Source organism: Lissotriton vulgaris, unplaced genomic scaffold (assembly GCF_964263255.1).
Source record: "Lissotriton vulgaris unplaced genomic scaffold, aLisVul1.2 SCAFFOLD_827, whole genome shotgun sequence".
NCBI lineage: Eukaryota > Metazoa > Chordata > Amphibia > Caudata > Salamandridae > Lissotriton > Lissotriton vulgaris.
In genome coordinates this window covers 245,797-268,086 of record NW_028247218.1, presented here as the reverse complement: position 1 = coordinate 268,086, position 22,290 = coordinate 245,797, and the positions used below count along the sequence as shown (strand labels likewise).

General features: G+C 46.3%; 1 protein-coding gene across 1 annotated transcript in view; it reads right to left on the bottom strand.

Annotated features, from left to right (window-relative positions):
• Window positions 1-22,290, bottom strand: part of LOC147665215 (arf-GAP domain and FG repeat-containing protein 1-like) — a gene marked incomplete at its 5' end in the record, with an annotated part of 303,816 nt that overhangs the window by 41,935 nt on the left and 239,591 nt on the right. The window contains one exon of the mRNA XM_086949669.1: window positions 6,484-6,575. Within this exon, the coding sequence (XP_086805795.1) occupies window positions 6,484-6,575 (92 nt within the window). The remainder of the gene's footprint in view (window positions 1-6,483; window positions 6,576-22,290) is intronic.

The following is a 22,290-nucleotide window of genomic DNA, read 5'->3' as shown; positions in this document are numbered from 1 at the left end:
GTTTTCTTGTGGTCGTTTGGTTGCTCGAAATTACAGGAAAGAGAGGAAAAATACAATTCTGTGATACTATTCTTAATCTCTTCCATTACAACCAAATACAAGGCAATTAGAGAGCTTGGGTAAATAGCATGTTGATTTCAAGGCCGTTTAGACAACCATATATCTCACTTTCTTTCTTTATAGAGCGCCCAGAATTTCTGGAAGGATTATTTCATTTGGTATGCCAAGCTATTGAAGGTATTAACCTTTATCTTGTGATTTATTGACTGTATATGGACTATTTTTATTTTAACAAAATATTACAACAGCAACAGCAGACATCAATAATCGACTATGCCAGATTACAAACACAGAATGTGCTCAGATGTATAGCATCCTTCCTCACAGGACACACCCAGAGAGTCTTCCCCCCTCGCTTCACATGGCAACCCAAGCACACCGCCTGCGAGGTACCCCAAGTCTCATCCCTCAGTCCTACCCTCTTCAACATCTACATGACACCACTCGCAGACAAAGTCAGATCGCAAAACATCAACATCATCTCCTATGCCAAGGACAATCAGTTCATCCTCTCACTATCAGCGAACCCCACCTTAACGAAGACCAACTTTCACAACTGCATGAAGAATGTCACAACACAGGTGAAAGACAACTGCCTGAAACTCAACATGGAAAAAACGTAAGTTCTGATCTTCGGCAGACACACCGCCCTTTGGAACGACTCCTCGTGGCCAGATTACTGGACAGCAAACTCTCCATAAAACGGCAGGCCAATCGATGCCATCGCCTCAGCCTGCTTCTACACAATCTGCATGCTCTGCATATTCTTCAGATGACTTCGCAGGAGCACAAGAAAAACAGTGACACAGGCCCTCATCACCAGCTGAGCTGGCTGGGCTACGCCAATGTACTCTATGCCGGCACCTCCACCAAACTCATGAAAATACTCCAGACTATCCAGAAACAGAAGCCAGTCTGATCCTCAACCTGCCTAAGAGGAGACACATCACCCAGAACCTGAAAACCTCCACTGGCTCCCTGTCCATTAGAGATGCCAGTTCAAGCTCCTGACGCACGCCTACAAAGCCCTACACAAACAAGGACCAGACTACATGACCCACCACTTGATCTTCCACCAACCAACCAGAAAACTCCGCTACGTACACCTCGCCCTGACACCACGTATCCATTGTAGCCTCTACGGAGGAAGGTCCTACTCCGACCTCGCCATCAAGGCCTGGAACCTGCTCCATCTCCACACTTCATCCTCGCTGAGCCACTTCAGGAAGGTCTGATATCTGGCTCTTCAACTGATATCTGCAGCACAGCACCTGGATACCCACAGGTGATTAGCCCCGCTATACAAACATGATTTGATTGATTGAGTAGTACAGGCTACAAACATCTGGATTCAAACCCCAAGTGGAAACATCAGATCCAAGCAGGGGTAAAATCAGCCTTTTACTATTCTGCTAGCGAAATATCTCCCATTGGGTAGGTAAATGGCAATAACTGTTGCTTAGAAAATACCAAGGCAAAAGTCTCTGAAAGCAAAGTTGCATATAAAACAAAGTGACATGCGAAGAACCAGAGTTGGCGGTCCACAGAAAAGGTAGGAAAGTCTATGGAAACATACAAGTATTGCTTTGGGAAGATATATTGATGCATTTATTAAGTTATATATGGAGCCTCTCCACTTCAAAATTCAAACACCGGCCCTTGTTTTCCTTTGTGGCACCCTTGTAATGACTTCCACTGAGGCTTCCCATTTCTCGTTTAGCTGCCATCTGCTACCAAATTGTGAGTCCCATGCTCACTGTGCCAATGGAACCAAACTGCACCCAACTGATGTGGCTGAATCTGGGCAAAAACGGTCTTGGGTTGCGTGTGCTCTGGTTCAGAGAGGACATGGCCTGGCCGTTCGGGATGGACTGTTCATATTGGGTCAGGTTCAAGACGGATTTGCATATGGCTTGGTCCAAACTAAGGTGGTAAGGTGTGTAAAATAACGGACAGGGATGAGACCTGAGTAGTTACAAGGGGTTTAGATCAATTCAAGCATTCCATTCTACAACTGCTGCTGTTCAGCATGAACATGAGAGCATGAACATGAGAGCATGAACATGAGGATGCTAAACGTGCTTCCCAAAAAGCAAATGCAGCGCCTCCTGCATGAAGAGGAGACCAATTCAGCCTAAAGGGAGCCAAGTGTCAGGAGAACTCCTATAATGAGAGTAACTCCTGGAAGATTTCGGAGCTCCAAAGGGAAACTGTGGCCATTTCGGAGAACAGAAACACTGGCAAGATTTCTCACCATTCCTGCTGTGTTAGGCTCTTGTGGAGCAGGGGTGTTTGGAATCAAACCTTTCAGAGAATCTGTTGCTTCTTCAGCTGCTACTTCTGAGCCTAGTCCTAACCCATGAAAAATCAGTTGGCACCCCAATGTTGGTATCTTATAACGAATCAGAATGTAAGTGCCATTCTTTTACAAATCCAAAGAGTACAAATTATCATAATGAGCCCCTTAAGTTTCACTTATAGAACCCGGCATGTTTAACACCTAACTGAAAACAATGCTCCTATAAGGTTATTAAGAAGCAAGCAGGCTCTTAGCTACCAGTACTCTGCAGCAGAGACTGGAAAAACAAGCATTTACAATGCGATAGGTCTCGCAATTGCGAGATTTTGAGCTACTGGCATTGAAAATGGCAATGCCTTTTATTTATGTGCTTAAAAACCTGCATTGTCATTTACAATCCCGATAGGTCGAAGTTTCTAAAATGCGAGACCTATGGCATTTTTAAGTTACGTGTTTTAAGACACACCCGCAATTACATCGGCCATACCCCTCTGAGAGAGCCCCCAGTTATTTCATCCCACTTTAAGCCCTGCCTGTGACCCTTCACATTGGTTCATATAATCCCCCAGCAGCCCTACCACTAGGTTAACTGGACTTATGTGATCCTGTGGCTGCGACATTTTCTAGATAGTTATATATTTGATACACTGCCATATAATTTATCATCTTCTGCATTAATTGCAGATTTTAAGAAAAAAGTATTTCTAGCTATACAAGATTACTAAATACACTGCCACCCATGTTGCTACACAGTGACAGGTCACCTTTTAGCTGCTGATCACTGTATATAAATTAAACAGATGTTTCAAATTAACGTTTTGGTTTACATGGACTACTGCATATGGAATGTTTATTTTTCTGTTACTTTGCTTACATTCATATTTTAGCACACACATATCACGTATCTCTTAAATTGGTTGGACCAACATCCAAATTCTTCCCCCTAACATATCCGCCAAATTGTTTTAGTCGGGGCGGTTTGCCATTCCAATTGGATCTTTGCTACTCTGCTTTACACACAATTTTCCTGCCCTCCTTCCCCGCCAGCCCCAGGAAAGAAAGTGTATATTATTGTGCCCCTTGACTGCGCCGCATCGCCTTTTACTTGTCACTTATCTCACCAGCGTGTGCATAAGAATCATGGTTCAGGGACACCACCATGTCTGTTGCCCAGACAACTGCTCGTGATGTCACTAGGCGTTGTCCGTGCCCTTACAGCCTTTCAGCGCCGTTGCCCCTCTGCTCTGCTTGGATGTCCAATTTCCGCGTAGTTGTGCAGTGGAACACAAAAGGGTTAGGACCCTCTTTCCAGAGAAAATTGGGTGGATTTGTTACGAGAACTGGGCCGAGAGGTGGAGACTGGAGAAACCCTATCTGGTACATCATACGAAGTTTAACCAATCACCAGGAGAAAATGAAGGGCAGCTGCGAGTTACAGGGCACAAGAATCTGTGATTGGTCAGTGTTCTCAGGCTTGGCGTGGGTAGTTACCATGGAACCCCTTGGGAATAAGAGTCTTAGCAGCCCTCCTGTTACAAGCATTGACATAGCAAGGGGATGCAATGGGGAATTTGTTACTTCAGTGTCTGAAAACAGAGTCTTAGAATCAGATGGCATGGTCGGCCATTTCGGATTGGGATCACAAACTTTTACTTCAACTACAGTAACTTCAAAAAAAACAATCCAAAGGTTCAGTTTTTAAACAACACAGTTAAATATCCAGGTTGTTTTCTAGCTTTATGTATCATTTTAACAGCTGGAGGCACAGTTTATAATTTTAGATATCTCTGATAATTTAATTAATTCTGGCAGCAGAAAAAAGTAAATAAGTAGTGGAAAAGCAACGAAATCAGACCTAGGAAAGATCGTATGACATTTCAGTATTTTGGGAGAGACAAATTGAGTCACGTTTTAGCCGTGGTTGTGACGTAGACTTTTCTCTTCTGAAGTAAAATGTTTCCTTCTGAAGTAAAATGTTTTTTAACTTTATGGGGCCATGTGTTTGGCCCAATAAAGATAAGAAACCTTTTGCAGCAGAAGGAAGGCAGACTAGCCCGTCCAAGTGGGCAGTCTGTGAAAGAGAAAAGTCTACGTCATCAAAAGCTCTTTCCCAATGGCTGCATAACTGCTGACGTCGGCTAATGGGAAAGAGGGGCAGGGTTTGAAGCCCGATACATGAAAGCCCTCAAAAACATAAAATCTCACCAGCTGGACTGAGCATGTGCGCAGCCCACGCAGGCGAGACCTAAAACACTTGTCTAGTGAATAAAACATGAGCAGAAAAAATACCTGACAATGTAGTACATAACAAAAATGAAGCTAACCAATCCATGTTAAAAGAGATTTGAAATCCAAGCAAAGGATACTTTTACTAAACTAATCTAACAATCAAATTCCTTCAAGGCACAAACAGACCAGGTTATAAAGTATCAATGCTTGTGACACTTATAACATTGTAGAATGTATACTTATTTCAAAACCCTGCTCACACACCCAAAAGACTGTGCCTGCCCTTGGGCTCCTGCAGCATGCGCCAGGCACCATGTTTGGATGCATAAGCCATGTCTCATGACGCATTTTAATAATGCATTTGATGCTAGAATCTTTGTGAATCCCCATGGTAACAGGATCAAATCAAAGGAGGTTCCCCCCACTTCTGATCCTTTCGAGGACAGGATACAGAATATCATCAAATTTGGTAACAATAAACATCTATTACATAGCCCCAATGGACCCCTTGAATGAATGTGAGATTCAGAAATACAGGTTATGAATCTGAATGAACATGTCTGTTAAAGGTCTAGGATAACAAGTAACATTACCTTCTCCATAAAGGGATTTTCTTTGATATTCAAGAAGATTATAACAGAATGGAAATACTACCTTCGCGAAGATGAGGGTATAGCAAGAGCAAAGGAAAAAGATGACCAGTAACCACGTGGTTAAGCAAGCAGCGCAGAGAGGCCTGCCTACTCAGGTGTCATTTCTGGAGTGCATATATGGTAACAATACTTGATAAAGTTAATAAATTATATCTAAGTTGCCTGTTCGGGGATATTACCCATTACAGAAGCAATGGCTGCCTTTGCTCTGAAGAAATTAAACCTTTGCTCTACTCAGAATATGGTTAGCTGTATATATCAAGCTAAGGTGCAGAACACTACTAATCGTTCCACAGATTACTCTGAAGGAGCCAAACAGGTTAGTAATAATTAGTAGTTTTATGTAGGCCTTACGTGCTTTTGAGGCAAATCTCTATGGCTCTATCTCTGGGCTCTATAGTGAACTGTCCATTTGAAAGGATGGGTTAAGGTGGTAGGAGTGTGAACATCTGAGTTATGTGAAGCATTGAAATTACATTCCTAAGAAAGAATTTCCTTATAAATCCTCATCACCAAAAAAAAAAAATCATCTGTGCATCAGGCCTTTCAGGACACAAACAAGTGCATATGAATTTACATCAATATCATAGCCTATGAAATATAAAGCTTTCACAATACCAGCCAGACCTTACACATCCCACAGTCCTTTGTAAGCTATATGATGGCATTTGGTCGCCCACTAGAAAGATGTGAAAATACCCTCATTGCAAGGTCTGCGTCATAAAATAGCACTGATATCCGTGTTCCTCTCAAAGTCAATCTGCCATTAAATCTAGTGGTTCACAGACTACTTTATACTAAACTAAAGAGGCATCCTCCCAGCCATCTGGAGCATTCTCCTTGGAAATAGTGTGAAAGTGGTGAGATGACCTCTCTTCTACTTAAAATGTCTCAGGGTACTGGAAAGAGAGGAAAAGATGACAGCTGGCAAGTGTTAACCTTTAGCTCTTAACGTTGGGAAACTGCGAATAAAGGTACATTTGGAAACACAATAAATGACTAGATGATTCTAGGATTTTTTTGTGGACCATTTAATGACAAAACAAGTGGTTGGTGAAACTTCTCCTTTATGTTTTAGAACATTATAAAGCTTGATCAGTTGAGAGCTAATGTTCCCTCTGTGAATGACTGCATCCAGCAATAGATCATTTTAATTTGCGTTGGTTTCAAACTTGTAACATAAGTTAAGCAACATGCGAAACCTACGACAGAAACAAAAAAAGTGAATATAAAAATACTTACCATAAAAGGATTACTAGCTAACCCAGGCGCTGCAATCTGGCCAAATGGAGTTACCACCGGTTTTGCTTGACCAAATACTGCAAACCCACCACCTTTATATAAAGAGTAAAGCGCATTAGTATAAGAGCAGATCAGACAACTAGATTTGAATGCTGTATATGTGATTAATAAAGTGTGCGTGAGCTTAAATTGGGCGTATTTAACTCATACTCCTATGTATTACATAACTTCAAGCAATCTTGGTAAAGCCTTTACAACAAAGAATGTAAAACAAAGGGAGGAAAAACATTTTCACCTGGTGTGGTAACTTGTTACTTTCAATCAGATTGTATCTCAATATTTAACGTGTTGTAAGATAAAAGGTGGAAAACAAACATGCAATGAGGTAAAAGGTGGTACTTGCTTGTTATTAGTTCCTCAATCTGGGTATTCGCTCTTAATTACCAGAAGAGTTTTTGAATGAAACCTTTAGCAGTGGCGTTTTTTTGTCCAAGGGCCCGGGGCTCCGCTCCCTGTACATTTACAGTTAGAACACATCGCAACCATAGTAACATTACACACTTATACCTTCAACATGGGGCACGGTCTGCCCCACACGGCGCGTTGTTGCTGTGATTATCATTGATAATAAACATGTGACTTATGTGCTTTCCCAGCATTGCTTTCCCCGGGCAGACCCAAACTCTAAATATTTGCCAGGCTGACAATCTCACAGCCTTGAGGCCTGTGAGGTCATCAGCTCCGCAAAGACTGAGAATCAAGGCCCAATCTCCACCCTCTGATGATGCAGAGGTACCCCAAGCGTTTCAATGCAATGCAGGACCACCAACTCCCTGGTTGGTGGTCCTGCTCTAGTGGGCCCTTGGACTATGGGACCCTCCTCCTTCCTTCCCCCGGTGTCTTTCAGGACCAGTTAGGCTCTGCCTTAGCGAGCCAAGGGTTTACAAGGGGGGGGTGGACGAGGTGGTGTCTGGGGTTATGCCTAGCGGCCCCATTCATGACCCCTCGTCTGTGTGGGAGTAGTGATTTTGCGTTTTGCTTGGGCCCGGGGCCTTGTATCGCTCCTTCTGTGCTCCCGGGCTACTTTCCCCCCCGTCGCCCATTGCTGTGTGTGTGTGGAGGGGGCGCTCGGCGGTCCGTTCAACGGTACCCGGGCACACCTCCACTTCCCGGTTGTCTTTTTTTGGGCCTCACTGCAGCCCGTGCTTTATCAGACGGGTCAACCTACGGGGCGAGAATGAGGGGGCATTCAGCCGCATTTCTGCTGCCGGCCTCCAGGGGGGGGGGAGGGGGGGGGGGGGGTTCTGGGCTTGTTCAGCTTCCCGCGCAGCTCACTAATGATCAGGTACAGCTGTTCTGGATTTCCCTGGCCGGTTTGTGGAGGCAGATTTTTTTTTCACACCTACTTCAGTTGCGGGTTTCTGTGGATCATTTAGTCTGTGGCTGTCTCTGGCACTGGCTTTCTTCCCCAGTTCTGGTGTTTTGATTGCAGACTTTTTCTCATGGATTAGGGGACAGATCCTCCTGTGGTGGCTGCCTTAAGCTCCCAGGTCCCGGATGAGTCCATCCAGGCCATGATCCAGGCTGCGGTGTCGGTGGCCTCTGATGAGCGCGGAGGGAGAGAGGGTCCTTCTACTCCCAAGTGTCCACGCCTTGACCCCCTTCTGGTGCCTGTGGTCGATGGGGAGGATGAGGACCTCAGGGGTTGGTATATCTAAGGTCAGGAGCTGCGGGATGTGGTCCAGCATATCAAGGACAACATGGCTTTTCCTGCCCTGCTGTGGATGAACTGTCTGAGGATTTCTTCTTGCAGTACCGATGCAAGGAAACAGAGTCCCTTCCTCTGAATTCCTCCATCAAGGTGATTGAGAATGAGTAGTTGGAGGTTGATAAGCAGTCCTTCCCTAGGTACCTGGCGAAGCGCTACACCATCCAGGACTTCGCCAATGAGTTCCCTCCCTCCGTGAAGGTGGACTCTCTCAAGGCTGGGCTGGCCACTCAAGGGTCCATCATTTCCTTCGGACCCAGTTCACAAACAGGTGAAGGCTGCAGCCAAGCATGCCTATGCAGCGGTCAATTTTTCCATCCGCACTTCCACCTACTTGTCATACACGGTCCAAATCCTTGTTGGAGGATTTTCAGTCATTGGCGGAACTTCTCGACCAGAGAGCTGATGTGGTTCATACCCTGGGGCTGATATCTAATATCTTGCTTGGTACGTTGGGGGCCGCGGCTGGTGGCGCTGCGATTCAGACAGGGCATTAGGTCTGGCTCCGCAACTGGAAGGCGGATGCTGCCCAGAAGGCGATACTGATGAAGATACCCTTCTCGGGGTCTAAATTGTTCAGGCGCCTTGAAGGACATGGTGAAAGATATCAGCTGAGGACCGAAGCTGTTGGCTCCCATCAGATCTTCCAGGTGCCGTTTCTTGGGGCCCAGGAGGGTGTTTTCTTCCATGTCGACGGCTAGGGGCAGTGTGCCCTTTGGAGGATTGGGTCGCGGCCGGGGCTCCCCATTCTTCAACAGATGCCGGTTTCTGCCTGAGACTTCTTCCTCCGCCCCTAAGTCCTGACTATCTTCAGATCACGCCTGGAAGTTCCCCGGTGAGTGGACGCCTACGCCTCTTCGTCTCCACTTTGTCTCCACTTGGGAGTCCTCCATCTCTGTGGGCTCTCCGGATTGTCTGGGAGGGTTTCGCCATAGCCCTCCGGATGCTTTCCGCCCCGCCCCACAGCCTTACTCTCCTGTCAAGCGGGTGGCCCTGCTGGCCGGCATTCAGGATCTGCTCTACAAGGTGGTCATTCAACCGGTCTCACCATCTCAGAGGGGTTGCAGCATCTATTCCATCCGGTTCTTGGTGAGGTAGGTGTCTGGGGACTTTCGTCCTGTTCTGGACTTAAAGCAGGTTAAATTCTTTTATCCCCCATATTAAGTTCAAAATGCTCTCTCTACAGGAGATTCTGCAGCTGCTGATTCAGGAAGAGGTGATCGCATCTCTGGACCTCCTGGACGCCTACCTTCATGTACCCGTACATCCAGCCTCTCAGCGTGTCCTCCGGTTAGGCGTAGGGTGCTGCCACAACCAGTTCCAGGTACTTCCTTTTGATTTATCTTCAGCCCGAGTGTGTTCACTAAGGTTCTAGCCCCCTTGGTGGGTATCCCCCACCAGGAGGGGATCAGGGTTTTTCCGTACCTGGATGACAGGCTGATTTCTGCCTCTTCTTTTTCCAAGGGAACGCTTCACGTCAGGATGGCCTGCGAGGTGCTGTCTTCCCATGGCTTCCTGATCAATCTGAAGAAATCTCACCTGCCGCCTACCCAGGACTTTGCTTTCATTGGGGGTCCGTTGGACATGCTCCAGGGGGAGGTGTTCTTGCCTTTGGAACAGCGGAACACCTTATGGAGGGATCTGGGTTCTCTCCTTGGTATCGGGATTATCTAGTTTATCGATGGTTGAAGGTTCAGGGGTTGATGTCGGCTGCCTCTAATGTTCTGCCTTGGGCTCACCTCCACTTATATCCCTTGGTGAATCATCTCCTGTCCCTCTAGGATCCATGCTCGGGGGACTACGAGGTCCCGGTAGTGGTGACCCCTCAGATTGGGGTCGATCTGGGCTGGTGGAGGTTCATATCTCCAGGGGTCTTCCATTCCTGGTCTACCAGTCACGGGTGGCCACGACCGATGACAGTCAACTCGGCTGGGGGGGTGACCCTGAGATCTTGGTCTGTTCAGGGTCAGTGGGATCATCTTCAGGTGAGGTGCTCCTCCAACTTCCGGGAATTGAAGGCGGTTCTGATGGCTTGCTGGGAGTTTGCTCCTTTTCTCCAGGGTCAGTACGATTTGGTTCGGACGGACAATCAGGTGGTACGGGGGTATATGAACCATCAGGGGGGTTGCCGCGCTCGCTCCCTTTGGTTACTTACTAGGGAGATGATGTCCTGGGCAGAGTCTATGGTCCTGATCCACAAGGCTGTGCATCTTCCGGGGAAGGAGAATGTTGTGGCGGACCGTCTGAGTGTTTCCTCCTCTGTCTGCCCTCTCCCTGACGCCCTCAGTGTTACGGCGCCAGGTGGCTCTGTTTCGCCTTACACAGATGGACTTGTTTGCGGACGAGATCAATGCTCTCCTTCCCTGCTTCTGCATGCTCCATCCATGCCTGGGGGTCTGGAGGATGGGTGGATGCATAGTCTGTCCCTTGGCCACTGGGTTTCCTGTATGCCTTTCCCCCGTTCTCTTTGCTCCCGCGTGTCTTGTGCAAGACCCGCCAGGAGAAGGCATTTGTTCTGTTGGTGGTTCCCGAATGTGTTCGCTGCCCCTGGTTTCCTCTCCTGTGCGAATTGGCTGTTCGGGAATGCTGGACGATTTTGGATCTGCCTTATCCCTTGCGAGGCCCTCCGCTCCTGATGGACATGTTACGTCGGCTCCATCTACAAGCTTGGCACTTGAGAGGGTGACCTTATTAGCCAAGGGGTGTTCCATGGGAGTGGTTGACTTACTGCAGGGGTCTTGCAGGTCCTCAACTTTGCTGTCTTATTCCCGCCATTGGCCTTCCTTCACTCATTGGTGCGGGCTGCAGGGGGCTGACCCTGTCTCGGTGGACCCCTTGAGAGTCCTTGATTTCCTTGCAGAGTGTTTTTCCTTAGGTTTGGATCCCTCCACTATGCGGGCTCAGTGGGCTGCCCTGTGGGCTTTCCGCAGTCCGGACCTGGACGGACTCTATCTTTTGGTGGCTCGCTTTCTGAGGAGCTGTTTTTTGCAGCGGCCTAGGGCTATTTGCTTGGCTCCTCCCTGGGCTCTTCCGTTGGTCTTGTGGGCCCTCCAGGTGCTCCCTTTGAGCGTCTGGCCTCAGTGGATTTGAAATTTCTCACCTTCAAGGTGGTGGTGGTCTTGGTGGCGATGGTCTAGGCTAGTAGGATGGGCGATCTGGGGTCCTTCTATCTCCCCCCTTCTTGCAGGTTCTTCCGGACGGCTGGTCTTACGTCCTGAAGCTCGTTTCCTTCCCATGGTTCAGTCGGTCGTGAACCGCTCACGGGAGGTGGTCTTGCCTTCCTTTCCTCCAGGGGTTGATTCTGATGCCTCTCTGGCCTTGCTGGATGTTCGACGTGCTGTTATTGTATATCTGGACCGTGCATCCGCTTTTTGTTGTTGTGACAGTTTGTTCATTACCTTTGGTCCCGGCTCGCTCTGGTCACAAGCCATCCGGCTCCACCCTGAGTTGGTGACTTAAACAGGTTATCTTGCTGGCGTACGGGTCCCAGGGGTCTGTGCTCCCGGACTGCATCCAGGGTCGTTCTACCCGGGGCCTCTCTGTGTCCTGGACCTCTTAAGGGGGTTTTGATGGAGGATATAGGCAGGGCTGTGACTTGGGCTTCTCCCCACATCTTCATGGAGCACTACCGGGAGGTTTTGGGTGGTTCTCCTCCTGGATTGTTAGCGGAGGCGATTCTGGGGTCTGGGTTCTCTGTCCCGTGATTAGTCCCCCTGGTTTTGTCCTGTTTGTGTTTATTCTGTATTCTGGTGCACTGGATTATATCCTGCCTTTTGGTATCAGGTTCTCCTTGTCGGTGGTTGTTCACGATGAAGCCTCTTGGCTTGGGTATGTGCTCAAGCCGTTGATCATATGGCGAAGAAGACTTACGAGGAGGCAATGCCCCGGTTACTTACTGGTAATCATCATTACTCTGAGTATTGTCTTCCTCTCCACATGAGTTCCCCTCCCTCCCTCCCTGTGGTGCTATCGGCTTCATGTTTATGCTTGGTAGTTCTTCAGGCTGGGGGTCGGGCCGACCCTCCTCTTATAGAGGTCAAGGGTGATATGGGTCGGCCATGTTGGGAAGGGATGGGCCCAGATCTCTGTACTGGGGTGAATGTATGACATTGTTCTGCATTCTGTCCATCAACTGTTGTTTTTGCATTTGTAACCCTGAGTGGGACGGGTATGCTCATGCGTGAGTCCCGTGCTCTCCATGCCACTGGAATCAAGCTATCCTGGCTGATGAGGGCTGAAAGCCCGAAACTGGTCCTAGGATGCTTGTTTCCGGTCCATGGAGGATCTGGCTTGGTAGTTCAGGCTGGACTGTTCCCATGGGGCACAGGGTCAAGACTGATTTGCATATGGCTGGGTTCAAACTGGAATGGCATGGTAAGCAAAAACAACGATGGACCAGGCCCAGATCTTTGTACTGGGGTGTAAGTATGATATTGTTCTGCATTCTGTCCATCAATTGTTGTTTTTGCATTGGGAAGGGATGGAAGGCATGGGAGGCTAACTTCTGCTTTGGAGGGTTCGGTGTGGAGCTGAAGCTCACTTTGTTGATCATGCGGCGAGGAAGACAAATATCAGAGTAATTAAGATTACTGGTAAGTAACAGGGGCATTAATGCCCATTTAACCTAAAGTACTGTAGACATAATTTATCTTAACATCTGAAAAGAAGGTTCTTCTATGGTAAGAGCATGAATCTTGCCAACTCTTCTTAGGGAAGTGATAGCTACAAGGAAAGCAACCTTCCAAGACAGAAACTATAGTGGACAAGAAAGCAGTGGTTCAAAAGGTGTGGACAACAACCTTGTAAGAACATTTAAATTCCACAAGGGTACAAGTGGTGCGTGAGGTGAAATTATCATTTCCAATTCTTCCATGAAAGCCTTAATGACTTGTATTTGAAAAAGTGACAAATGCTTACGGTTCTGCAAGTAAGCAGCAATCGCTGCAAGGTGCAGTCCAAAGGAAGTGTATGCTAAATGTGACTTTTTGTAGATCTAACAAGTAGTATACAATCTGTTGTACACTAAGCGCATAAGGGATTAAGTGCTGGGCTATACAGTAGGGTAAAAAGCGTTTCCACTAAGCTGCATAACAAACTCTTGTGGTTGGCTCCTTGCCTCCCTTAGAATGTCCATACACTCTGAAGGCTGCCAGATTGAGGAGTTTGGGGTTTGGTTGCTTGACCCTGCCCTTCCTGTGAGTGAGAAGGTTTGGTACATTGGGAAGTCTCTCATGAGGTACTAGGGACAACTCTAACAGTCATGAACCAGGGTTGTCGCGCATATGTGGAGCTACTAGAATCATCTTGGGAGAAGTTGGAGTTTCCTGACAAATTGTGGGAGGGAGCACACTGCCTCTCATCTCAACACAGTTCGCACCATTGTATTCTGGTAAATGCAGTACGCTTACTTCAAAGTTGCTGTAGTTTTTTTACCGAAGTTGGTACAGGTAGTGCTGTTATCTTCAAACACATGTCTCTAAGTTTAGCCCTTCTTCAGTAGAGAGCAGAGTAAAGTGATCTGGGGTTGCTGAAATGCTGCCCAAGTCTTCACAGGTCACAGTTCCACTCCACTGGCACACACGTGCTTCCCATGTGAGCTAGCTCCTTGCTGCACGGGAGCTGTTAAACACAAGGTGGGAGGAAGCACACTGCCTTTCACCCCAGCACAGTTCACCCATTGCATTCTGGTAAATGCAGTACGCCTACTTAAGTTGCTGTCGTTTTACGCCAAAGTCAGCACAGGTAGTGCTGTTATCTCTAGGCACGTGTTTATGGATTTAGCTTATCAGTAGAGAGCAGAAGTAGTAGAGGGCTAAACGCAGAAACCTGTTGCAAGAGATAGCAGCACACCCTGTACCAACTTTGGTTTCCCATTCTTTAACAGGCAGCACAGTCATGCTCCTTATGCTCCGGCAAAGAGAACAGGTTGCATTTGTCATTCTGGTCAGACTATGCATATGTTGCCTGCATTGAGGGCACTTTCTGAAAAGTCTCTCTTTTTTACTTTCCATCACCCGAAGCCGAACGTTATCGGCAGAACTTAGAAGGGGGCTTTCTTGTTGAAGCAGACCCAAACAGTGCATCAGAATGGTCGCTGAAAGTTGAATCAGATGAATGACTATGACGAGGCATAGTTGGATTCTTCAAGTAGAAGCCCAACATTAGAAGGAAGAAGTGTGCATAGCAAGGTGTATCTGCAGCCAACATATGCTACTAATATAGGCTTCGGATAGTTTCTAATGTGCATGGAACATTTTTGAATGCACACAGAATAACCAGGATGAAGAAATTGAATTAAAAGTAACATACTGTTCATTTTTAGGTCGAGCTGGCGTGGACTGCACACATGTGCAGTCTCGCTTGCGAGATTTATTGATTTAGAGGGAGATTCGCTAGCAGGCTTTAAGCCCAACCCCTCTTTCCCATTGGCCGGCGTCACCGTTTATGCTGAACCGGGGGCCAGCCATTGAGAAATAGCACTTTGTTACGTAGAGTTTTCCCTCTTTGAGCCGTCCCACTTGGACGGGCTCACTTGACTTATTCCCGTCGCAAAAGGATTCTTATCTTTATGGGGACATGCGTTTCAAACACATGGCCCCATAAAAGATGAGAAAGCTTTCACGACGGGTGAAAGTGAAAGCGGACCGTGCATTACTGCCATAAAGCAGGTGACATCCGGCTTGTTATTACATTTAATGAGTGCATTTGACAATAAAAGTCTGTGCTTCTGCTGTCGAGGCTGGTTACACAAAAACATTATCTTGCAAGAAAATAAAAGTAGCACATGGAGTGTTGGTTTTGGAGTGCGGTCTGAATTCCTGTGGTTTTATCACTCATTAATGAAGCCTCCATGTATTCCCGGCAGCTCGCGCAGTCAGCCACCAGCGCCTCGAGTGACTCATCGCAGCACTCACTCGGAAACATCGTAAACTTCACGGCAGCCCGGGTGCGCCGAACATCGAAGGCAGCGCGTGCCAATTTATGCTGTAGACTTCCGGGTGTAGCAGAAGGGGCCCTGAATGACTGGTGACTCAGCAGCTGCGGCCGAGGCACGCGTCAGCATGACGCAGGGATTGGACCCTCTGACATAGATGCCCTCTAACGGGGGTCCATAATGAGGCCAGGCCATGGCGAAGAGGCTGACTCCGCATCAGGGTGAAACATACCCCAGAAGGTGCCCCAGCAGCTCTGGCCAAGGCATGCACCAACACATGCATCTGATCTGACATAGCTGCGTTTTGTTCAATGGCTGCAGTCTAAAGGGAATGTCCTAATGAGGCAAGGCCATGGGGAAGAAGGTGACTAAGGCGTGAGTATACAACATACCCCTGAAGGTGCCACAGAGGCTCTGGCCAAGGCATACAGCAACATGGCGCATGCATCTGATCTGACATGGCTGCTTCTGTGCAATGGCTGCAGTCTAATGGGAACATCCTAATGAGACCAGGCCATGGCGAACAGGGTGACTCAGCATCAGGATGCAATATATCCCAGAAGGGGCCAAGTCAACCAGGCACAGGCATAAGACCTTTAGTAGTTGAGTTTTCAAAGTGCTGCTGGCTGGCCTAGCTTGCGTTCACGCCTTCAGCGCCATCTGTCTTGAGCCGCCAGCCTTCAGCGCAGTCTGTCCTTTCTCTCGCTTGCTCCCTGACTCCGACCCTCACCCAACCTTCGCACCCATTTCTCGGTTCTTACACATCCCAATCTATACATTACAGCACAAGGAAACTCCTGTAGAGATCTAAAACATCAAAGAAATAAGTTCTTCAATTAACTTTCATTACAGGCATTTTTAAGTGTAAGAAAAAAATAAGATCACTATTGCAGAACATCGGAGCACTGGTTTTAAACCTTACTGAAAAAACTCTAGAATGTATGCAGCTGTATTGTGCACGTGCACGCAACAGTTGGACCACCAATGTAGAAGTAGCCTAAAGGACGCATGCGTTTTAGTCCGTTTCTAAAGTACTTTGACGCGTTTCAGTAACAGGCGAGGATCGAAGAGGTACATGAAATAGGAGAATGATTACCTTTTTTTCCCCTTTTCAAATGCATTATTCAGCAACTAACAACTTGAAGATTTCGCATTTAGCCCAGGTTTCCGAATTGCTTAGAGGTAATAGCGTGCTCAGCGAAATAGGGGGATCGGATCATACTCAGAAATGGCGGGTACCCGGTAACAATTGAGGGGGTATTGGGTATTTTTCATTCTGGCATTGCATTTTTTAACCTTCAATCCTATTGACTAGAGGGGTAGGCGGTAATTTAGTTTGCTTCACACGTAGACCTGACATTGAAATGGTAATGCCGTTGTTGGTCAGTCCCTTAGTGTTAATTAGGCAGTCTTGAGTCTTCCTCTAGTCCACGATCAAATTGTAGCGTGCCGGAAACAAAGTTTCACTTAACCGTTTGTGTATTTTTTCACAATTTCATGTTTCCCCGTTAATCATCGAACCTCCGTACTGTCATTTCAGGCTGAGATTAGTAGTGCTTTAGTCACTGTGCTTCTCGACTCGGACTGTGGCACAAGGAGAAACTTGAACTCTGTTGGACTTTTTTTTTCTTCTGCCGCTTGCCATCTATGCTGTTTTCTAGTTGGCCCCTGTTTGGTCTTGGGGGGGCCCCTCACTGCTCACTCCCGAGCAGTGCTTTGTGGCGGAACTTCATGGCGGGCGTAAATTAAGTGGTGGTCGATGAAGCCCTCGCTTGAGCGGCCTTTGGATGGCTAGTGAGTATTAAAAACTTGAAGCCAGTAGGCTGTGGTTTATTCATTAAACCAGTGTGTATGTTGGTTTTGGTTAGCTACTGTTACTTTTAAATAATTTGTAATTGATGGTATGGGTCAAAAAATGTTTCGAGCTCAAACGGATCAGAAGGCACTAAAAAAATGTGGCGCCCTCGGTTCACAAGGAGGAGAAGGCCCGTTGCAAAACTTAACTGGTCCTCATCCTGTTTTTTTTTTCTGTATTTGGTGTTTTAAATTGGTACTAATGAGGAGAAATATTTTCGCAGACAGTATTACCATGTGCTAAAATTACAAAATAATGAAGCAATAGCAATAAAATATGCATCATTTGCCCTTTTTAGCCGCATAATTTGATGCTCCCAAGCCGCATAATTCCAGTGGCCCTGTTCATTTGTGAAGTATGCAGCTGGTGGAAGCAGGTGCTTTTCGATGCCTTAGCCAATGAATGGCATAATTGGACTCTGTTTGCCACATATTCCAGGTGTTAGATGCTGCGTCCTAAGTGCTCTTAGAAGATTGTGGCTAGCCTAAAACAATCGCAGCGCGTCCGGCAGCATTGATTACTTTCATGCGAAAGACACTTTGTAAATTCCAGTTCATTGTTACTTCCCCAGTGTACGCGGTGCACTCCACGCATGACCCTTTTTGACAAGCGTGGAAATGCAACCTATTCAACTACCCCTCCCACCTCATGTTAGAAGCCCTCCCCCATCCTCCGAGCAGAAGATCAGCTGTGGATTTCTCAGTAAACAGCAGAAGGCGGACGCCAAGTCTCTTCCGTCGCTGTCAGCATGTTCTCTCCACTCCCTCTCTCTCCAGGCCTCTCTTGTCTCCAGACATCACCTAAATCCAGTGCTTTAAATGGGCCGGTACTCACCAGTACTGAGTACCGGCACTTCTTCATTTTCTCCCCTTGAGTACCGGCACTTTTTTCTAGAAGAGAGTACCGGTACTCATGGGGATCTGACTTTACTCGAGGCAGCGCGCTCCCGTTATCCCTCAAGTTATACTACGGCAGCACCTTTCAAGCACTGCACGGAATCAATCAATGGACCCAGCGTGAGCTGCTTTGTAAATCAGAGCAGGGGTGTGTCTGCTGAGTAGTTTGCTTATCCAAAGATCTTTCACAGTGGGAGCTAAGAGGGGGCTGTAAAATCTAATGGGTGGAGGTGGGAGGCACTATTCAGGAAATAAAAAAAGAACGTATGGGAAGGCTTTTACAGTCGCCACGCATCTGAATTTCTTTCTTGCACACTTCCACTTTCGCTGATTCCTATTTCATCGACCTTGGACAAACCTTAAGACCAATCAAAAATGTGTAGATTGGCACCTGGTTCCCCAGTACAGACGTTGTCAGCCCTGGCCCTAACTCTGGTTTACAAATGTTCCAGGAGAGACTTGTTCATTTATTTTATTTGTTTTTATATAGCGCAGACTTTACCCGAAGGTGTCAGAGCGCTTCACAATAGGAACGTTAAGGAGACATGAGGAGAAAATTACAAGTGAACAAATTACAAAAGCAAACGTTAAGTTACAAGAGGCAAAAGTGACAATTGTGAGCAAACAAAATACAAGAGGTAGCAAACGGTGCATTACAGGAGGAAAAAGTGACATGTGTCATGTGCAGGTTACAACAGCGTACAAAGTACAAGTAGAGGTATAATACTGCAATAAATGGCAGACACTCAAACACAAGAACAAACGTTACGTAGGCAATGGTTGCACTTGCGCAAGTATCGAAAGCAAACAAAATGTAAGAGGTAGCAAACAGTGTGTTACAAGAGAAAAGTGATGTGTGCATGTTACAAAAGAGTACCAGTACTGGACAGATGGCTCAGTGGACTGTAGGCCACCGGTTCGATTTAAGGCAGGCTAAAGCAGCATGTAATCCTTAGGCGGTTGATAAAATGCATGCAGATTTCGTGTATACAACCTTGGCACGGTCAAAAAGCTAACCCCGCCCCTTGTTCCCCCTTAGCCCCGCCCTAAACTCCGCCCACTGCTCCTTTTGGTGAGTACCTGCACTTATTGTTTTCCATTAAAGCACTGCCTAAATCCTTAATGACTCTTGTCCGTCCCCTATAGACACTGTCATCTCTCTCCCACTCCCAGACTGCTCGCCCTCTATGCCAGGCTCCCTACCTCTGCCCCTCCCACCCTCCTGTGTCCTCAGTGCTTTTCACGCTCAACTGAGCCCTCTGACTCCCGCAGCAAGCGTTCGTTTTAGACACAGCTGTACATATTGAGTGCATCAGTGGCTGCCTTTAAACACTGCAAATCCCCAGGTTTCACCACCACTTTCCTTTTCACCATTTATTTATGTTATTTTTATTTTAAAAGTTTTATGTAGCGCTAGCTTGTTAATGTTAAGTGTAAGCGATCTTACTGCATCGCCTCATCTGAGTACCCCACGCCGACCATAACTGCAGACACTTGGGGGTTATGTACTCTATCTGACCCACTCCATTGTTATCTACAAAAGCCTCCTCCCGCGCCGCCTGGTTCCCCCGCCTTACCCTTGTAATTAAACCCTTTGCTGCCTCTCCCTAAGCCACCGAAACGAGGTCCCCCATGCACCTCCACGCACGCGCTTTGTCTCCCTCTAACCCGCCTCGAACATTAAAAACATTTCTTATGCCCCCTTCCTGCTCCCCCCCCCCCCGTTGCTTTACCCCAGGCCAATTCCTCTTTGTGAGTACTCTCAGCCATTAATAATCCGCCAAGGATCACAGGATGTTGGGTCACGCCGAGATCAACAAGCATTTTCATTTTTATTTTGCAGAGCTGACCTTTGTCTGTTAACCCCCATGCATGAAATTAAGGAGTACAGGGAATGGGGAGTGAGTTCAAAGAATAAAAATAAAAAAGCTTGCAAGGAAAGGCTGTCAATCCAAAATAGTTTTCCAAGCAGATCACAGGGAAGGTTTTGTTTTGTTAGGAAACGGGGGGGATGGGTGGCGCGCAGAGGGGGTTGAGGGCTACCAAAATAGTTTGCTTACGATGACCCGTGTCTGTCACAGCGCATGTTGTCACCTCCTGCAAATGGCGATTCATTAAACGTAATTAGCAAGAGACTGCCCTTTGATGTGAGAGCGGATCCCCCCTGCCTCCAGCAGTCCACTGAGAGCCCCCCTCACTCTTCCCTTAAAAACACAGCTACACCGTGAATGGCAAAATAAATGTAACCTCAGCGGCGAATTCTTGCTTCAGCCAATTAAGCAATTACCAGCTTTACCAGAACTAAGTTACAAGGGTCTAAGAATGGCTCCTTGAAGAGGACCTCAAGTGGGCTCTATAAATCTGAGTAATAAGTGACCACAAGCTCTTGTGGTGCATTTCCAAGAAAGAGCCACAATTTCTAAATGTTTTGTCAGAATCACTTTACACTTAAATAAAAAAGTGTTATGGACATGCTCATGATTTCTTGTCAGTATTTGTGTATTCCCCTTAAGGGTTTTTTGTGTGAAAGAAACTGAACTAAGGCTCGGGGAGTTATAAAATTAGTCTATGCAGTATACACAATTAAAATGTAGGAAATACAAACCATGCAGTTTTGGGCTTCCAGAGAAAACAAACTACAAAGAAAGCATGTCAAAACAATGGCTTTACATCTCTAGCGCTTGGGGCTAAACAAATCGCCTCTATGCGCTGTAAGCAAACATACTAGGGTCAGTCCTTGTGTTTCTCGGGCTTTGTGTTGATAGTGACCCCTCCCGTCTTTAAGTGCAGCGACAACAGACTGTGCACATACAATGCACTCACTTCTCATCTGGTCATACTATGGAAACCTTCCCATGCCTTCAAAATTATAAACCGTGCAGGGGACCTAAGTAGCTCATCTGAACACCCCTTTGCTATGCCCCCCCCCACACACACACACCTTATCTCTAATTCAGACAACGTCCCGTGTAGTTGCAATAAACTCTTGCAGCACTCTGGGCTCCATGCGGTGCGAAGAAGCCAGCGCATTTTGCTTATTTGGTAGCTTCGTGACACTTTGAAATTAAGCATTTGCAATACAGTAGGTCTTGCATTCACGCAAGTTTAAGCTATTGGCATTGTAAATAACAATACCTTTTATTTGTATTTTAAAAATTACAAAATAAATTGTTATTCACAATGCCAATAGATCAATTTCACAAAATGCGAGACCTATTGCATTGCAAATGCTTAGGTCTCGCATTTGAGAGAGTTTAAGCTATTGGCATTGTAAATGACAATGCCTTTAATTTATCTGTTTTCAAAACCAACACATAGATAAAAGGTTTGTCATTTACAATGCCATTAGCTCAAACTTTTGCAAATGTGAGACTTATTGCTTTGCAAATGCTTGTTCATTATGAGATTCTCTATGACAATAATAACCAGAAGAATATAACAGGAAGCCTAATCCAAACACATAATAGGACCAGCAGATTAGCAAGAATATGTATGCGAACACACAGCACAGGGACACCAAACCCAGAAGAATTATCTGTTCTGTGATCTATGAATTGTTTATCAAAGTTATGCTTGATCCTGCAGAGCAATTTTTATTCTGGTGAGTAAGCCCTACAGTTACCTGGTAATGATATGGTGGCTCTCTGATCACAGACAACCATGCAGAAGACTGCTGATCTAAACATTGACTGCTTAAAGGAAGTAAAGCAGTAGAAACTACTCCATGATTTCCGGCCAGCTTCCTGGCCTTGCATGTTTTGTTTTTTTTCTAAATAATAAAGCAGAGCCTTCTCAGCATTTAACATGTGTAAGGACTTCTCAGCTGCAGTAGAGTTTGGACAAAATGTGTTAATTAAATTATTACAATATAGTGAAACCCTTGGAGTTAGTAAAGATAAAAGCCAGAACGATTCCCCCTTGTAAAGCAGCTGAAGCTCACACACTCACTTTCCTAACTAAACTAAGAGCTACTAAGACCTCGTAGGACATGTGTTGAAGATAGGATTTGTGCATTTGATTGAAGTGGGATTTCGCCAATTTACAATATTTAGTTTATAAGGACGAAACTGTCCAAGACATTCCAAGATCTTCATCTGCACGAATAATGGGAAAAAAAGTAATGCTACAAGCAAAAGTGGCAACATTTATCCAAATAAGGAAGGTTAGGTAGAACCATCTCTTCTTGTCAAGTTTGAAGGTCTGCTTGCTTCTTCAGATACCAGATGCAGAACACCTTGTAACATTAATGACTGAGATGCATAAGGGAAAAGGCATCTTATTGACTTCTGGCTGATTATGCAGTTGTTTGGAAGGGTCAAGTGACCATACTCTATGGCCTCAAACAAGCCTGTCA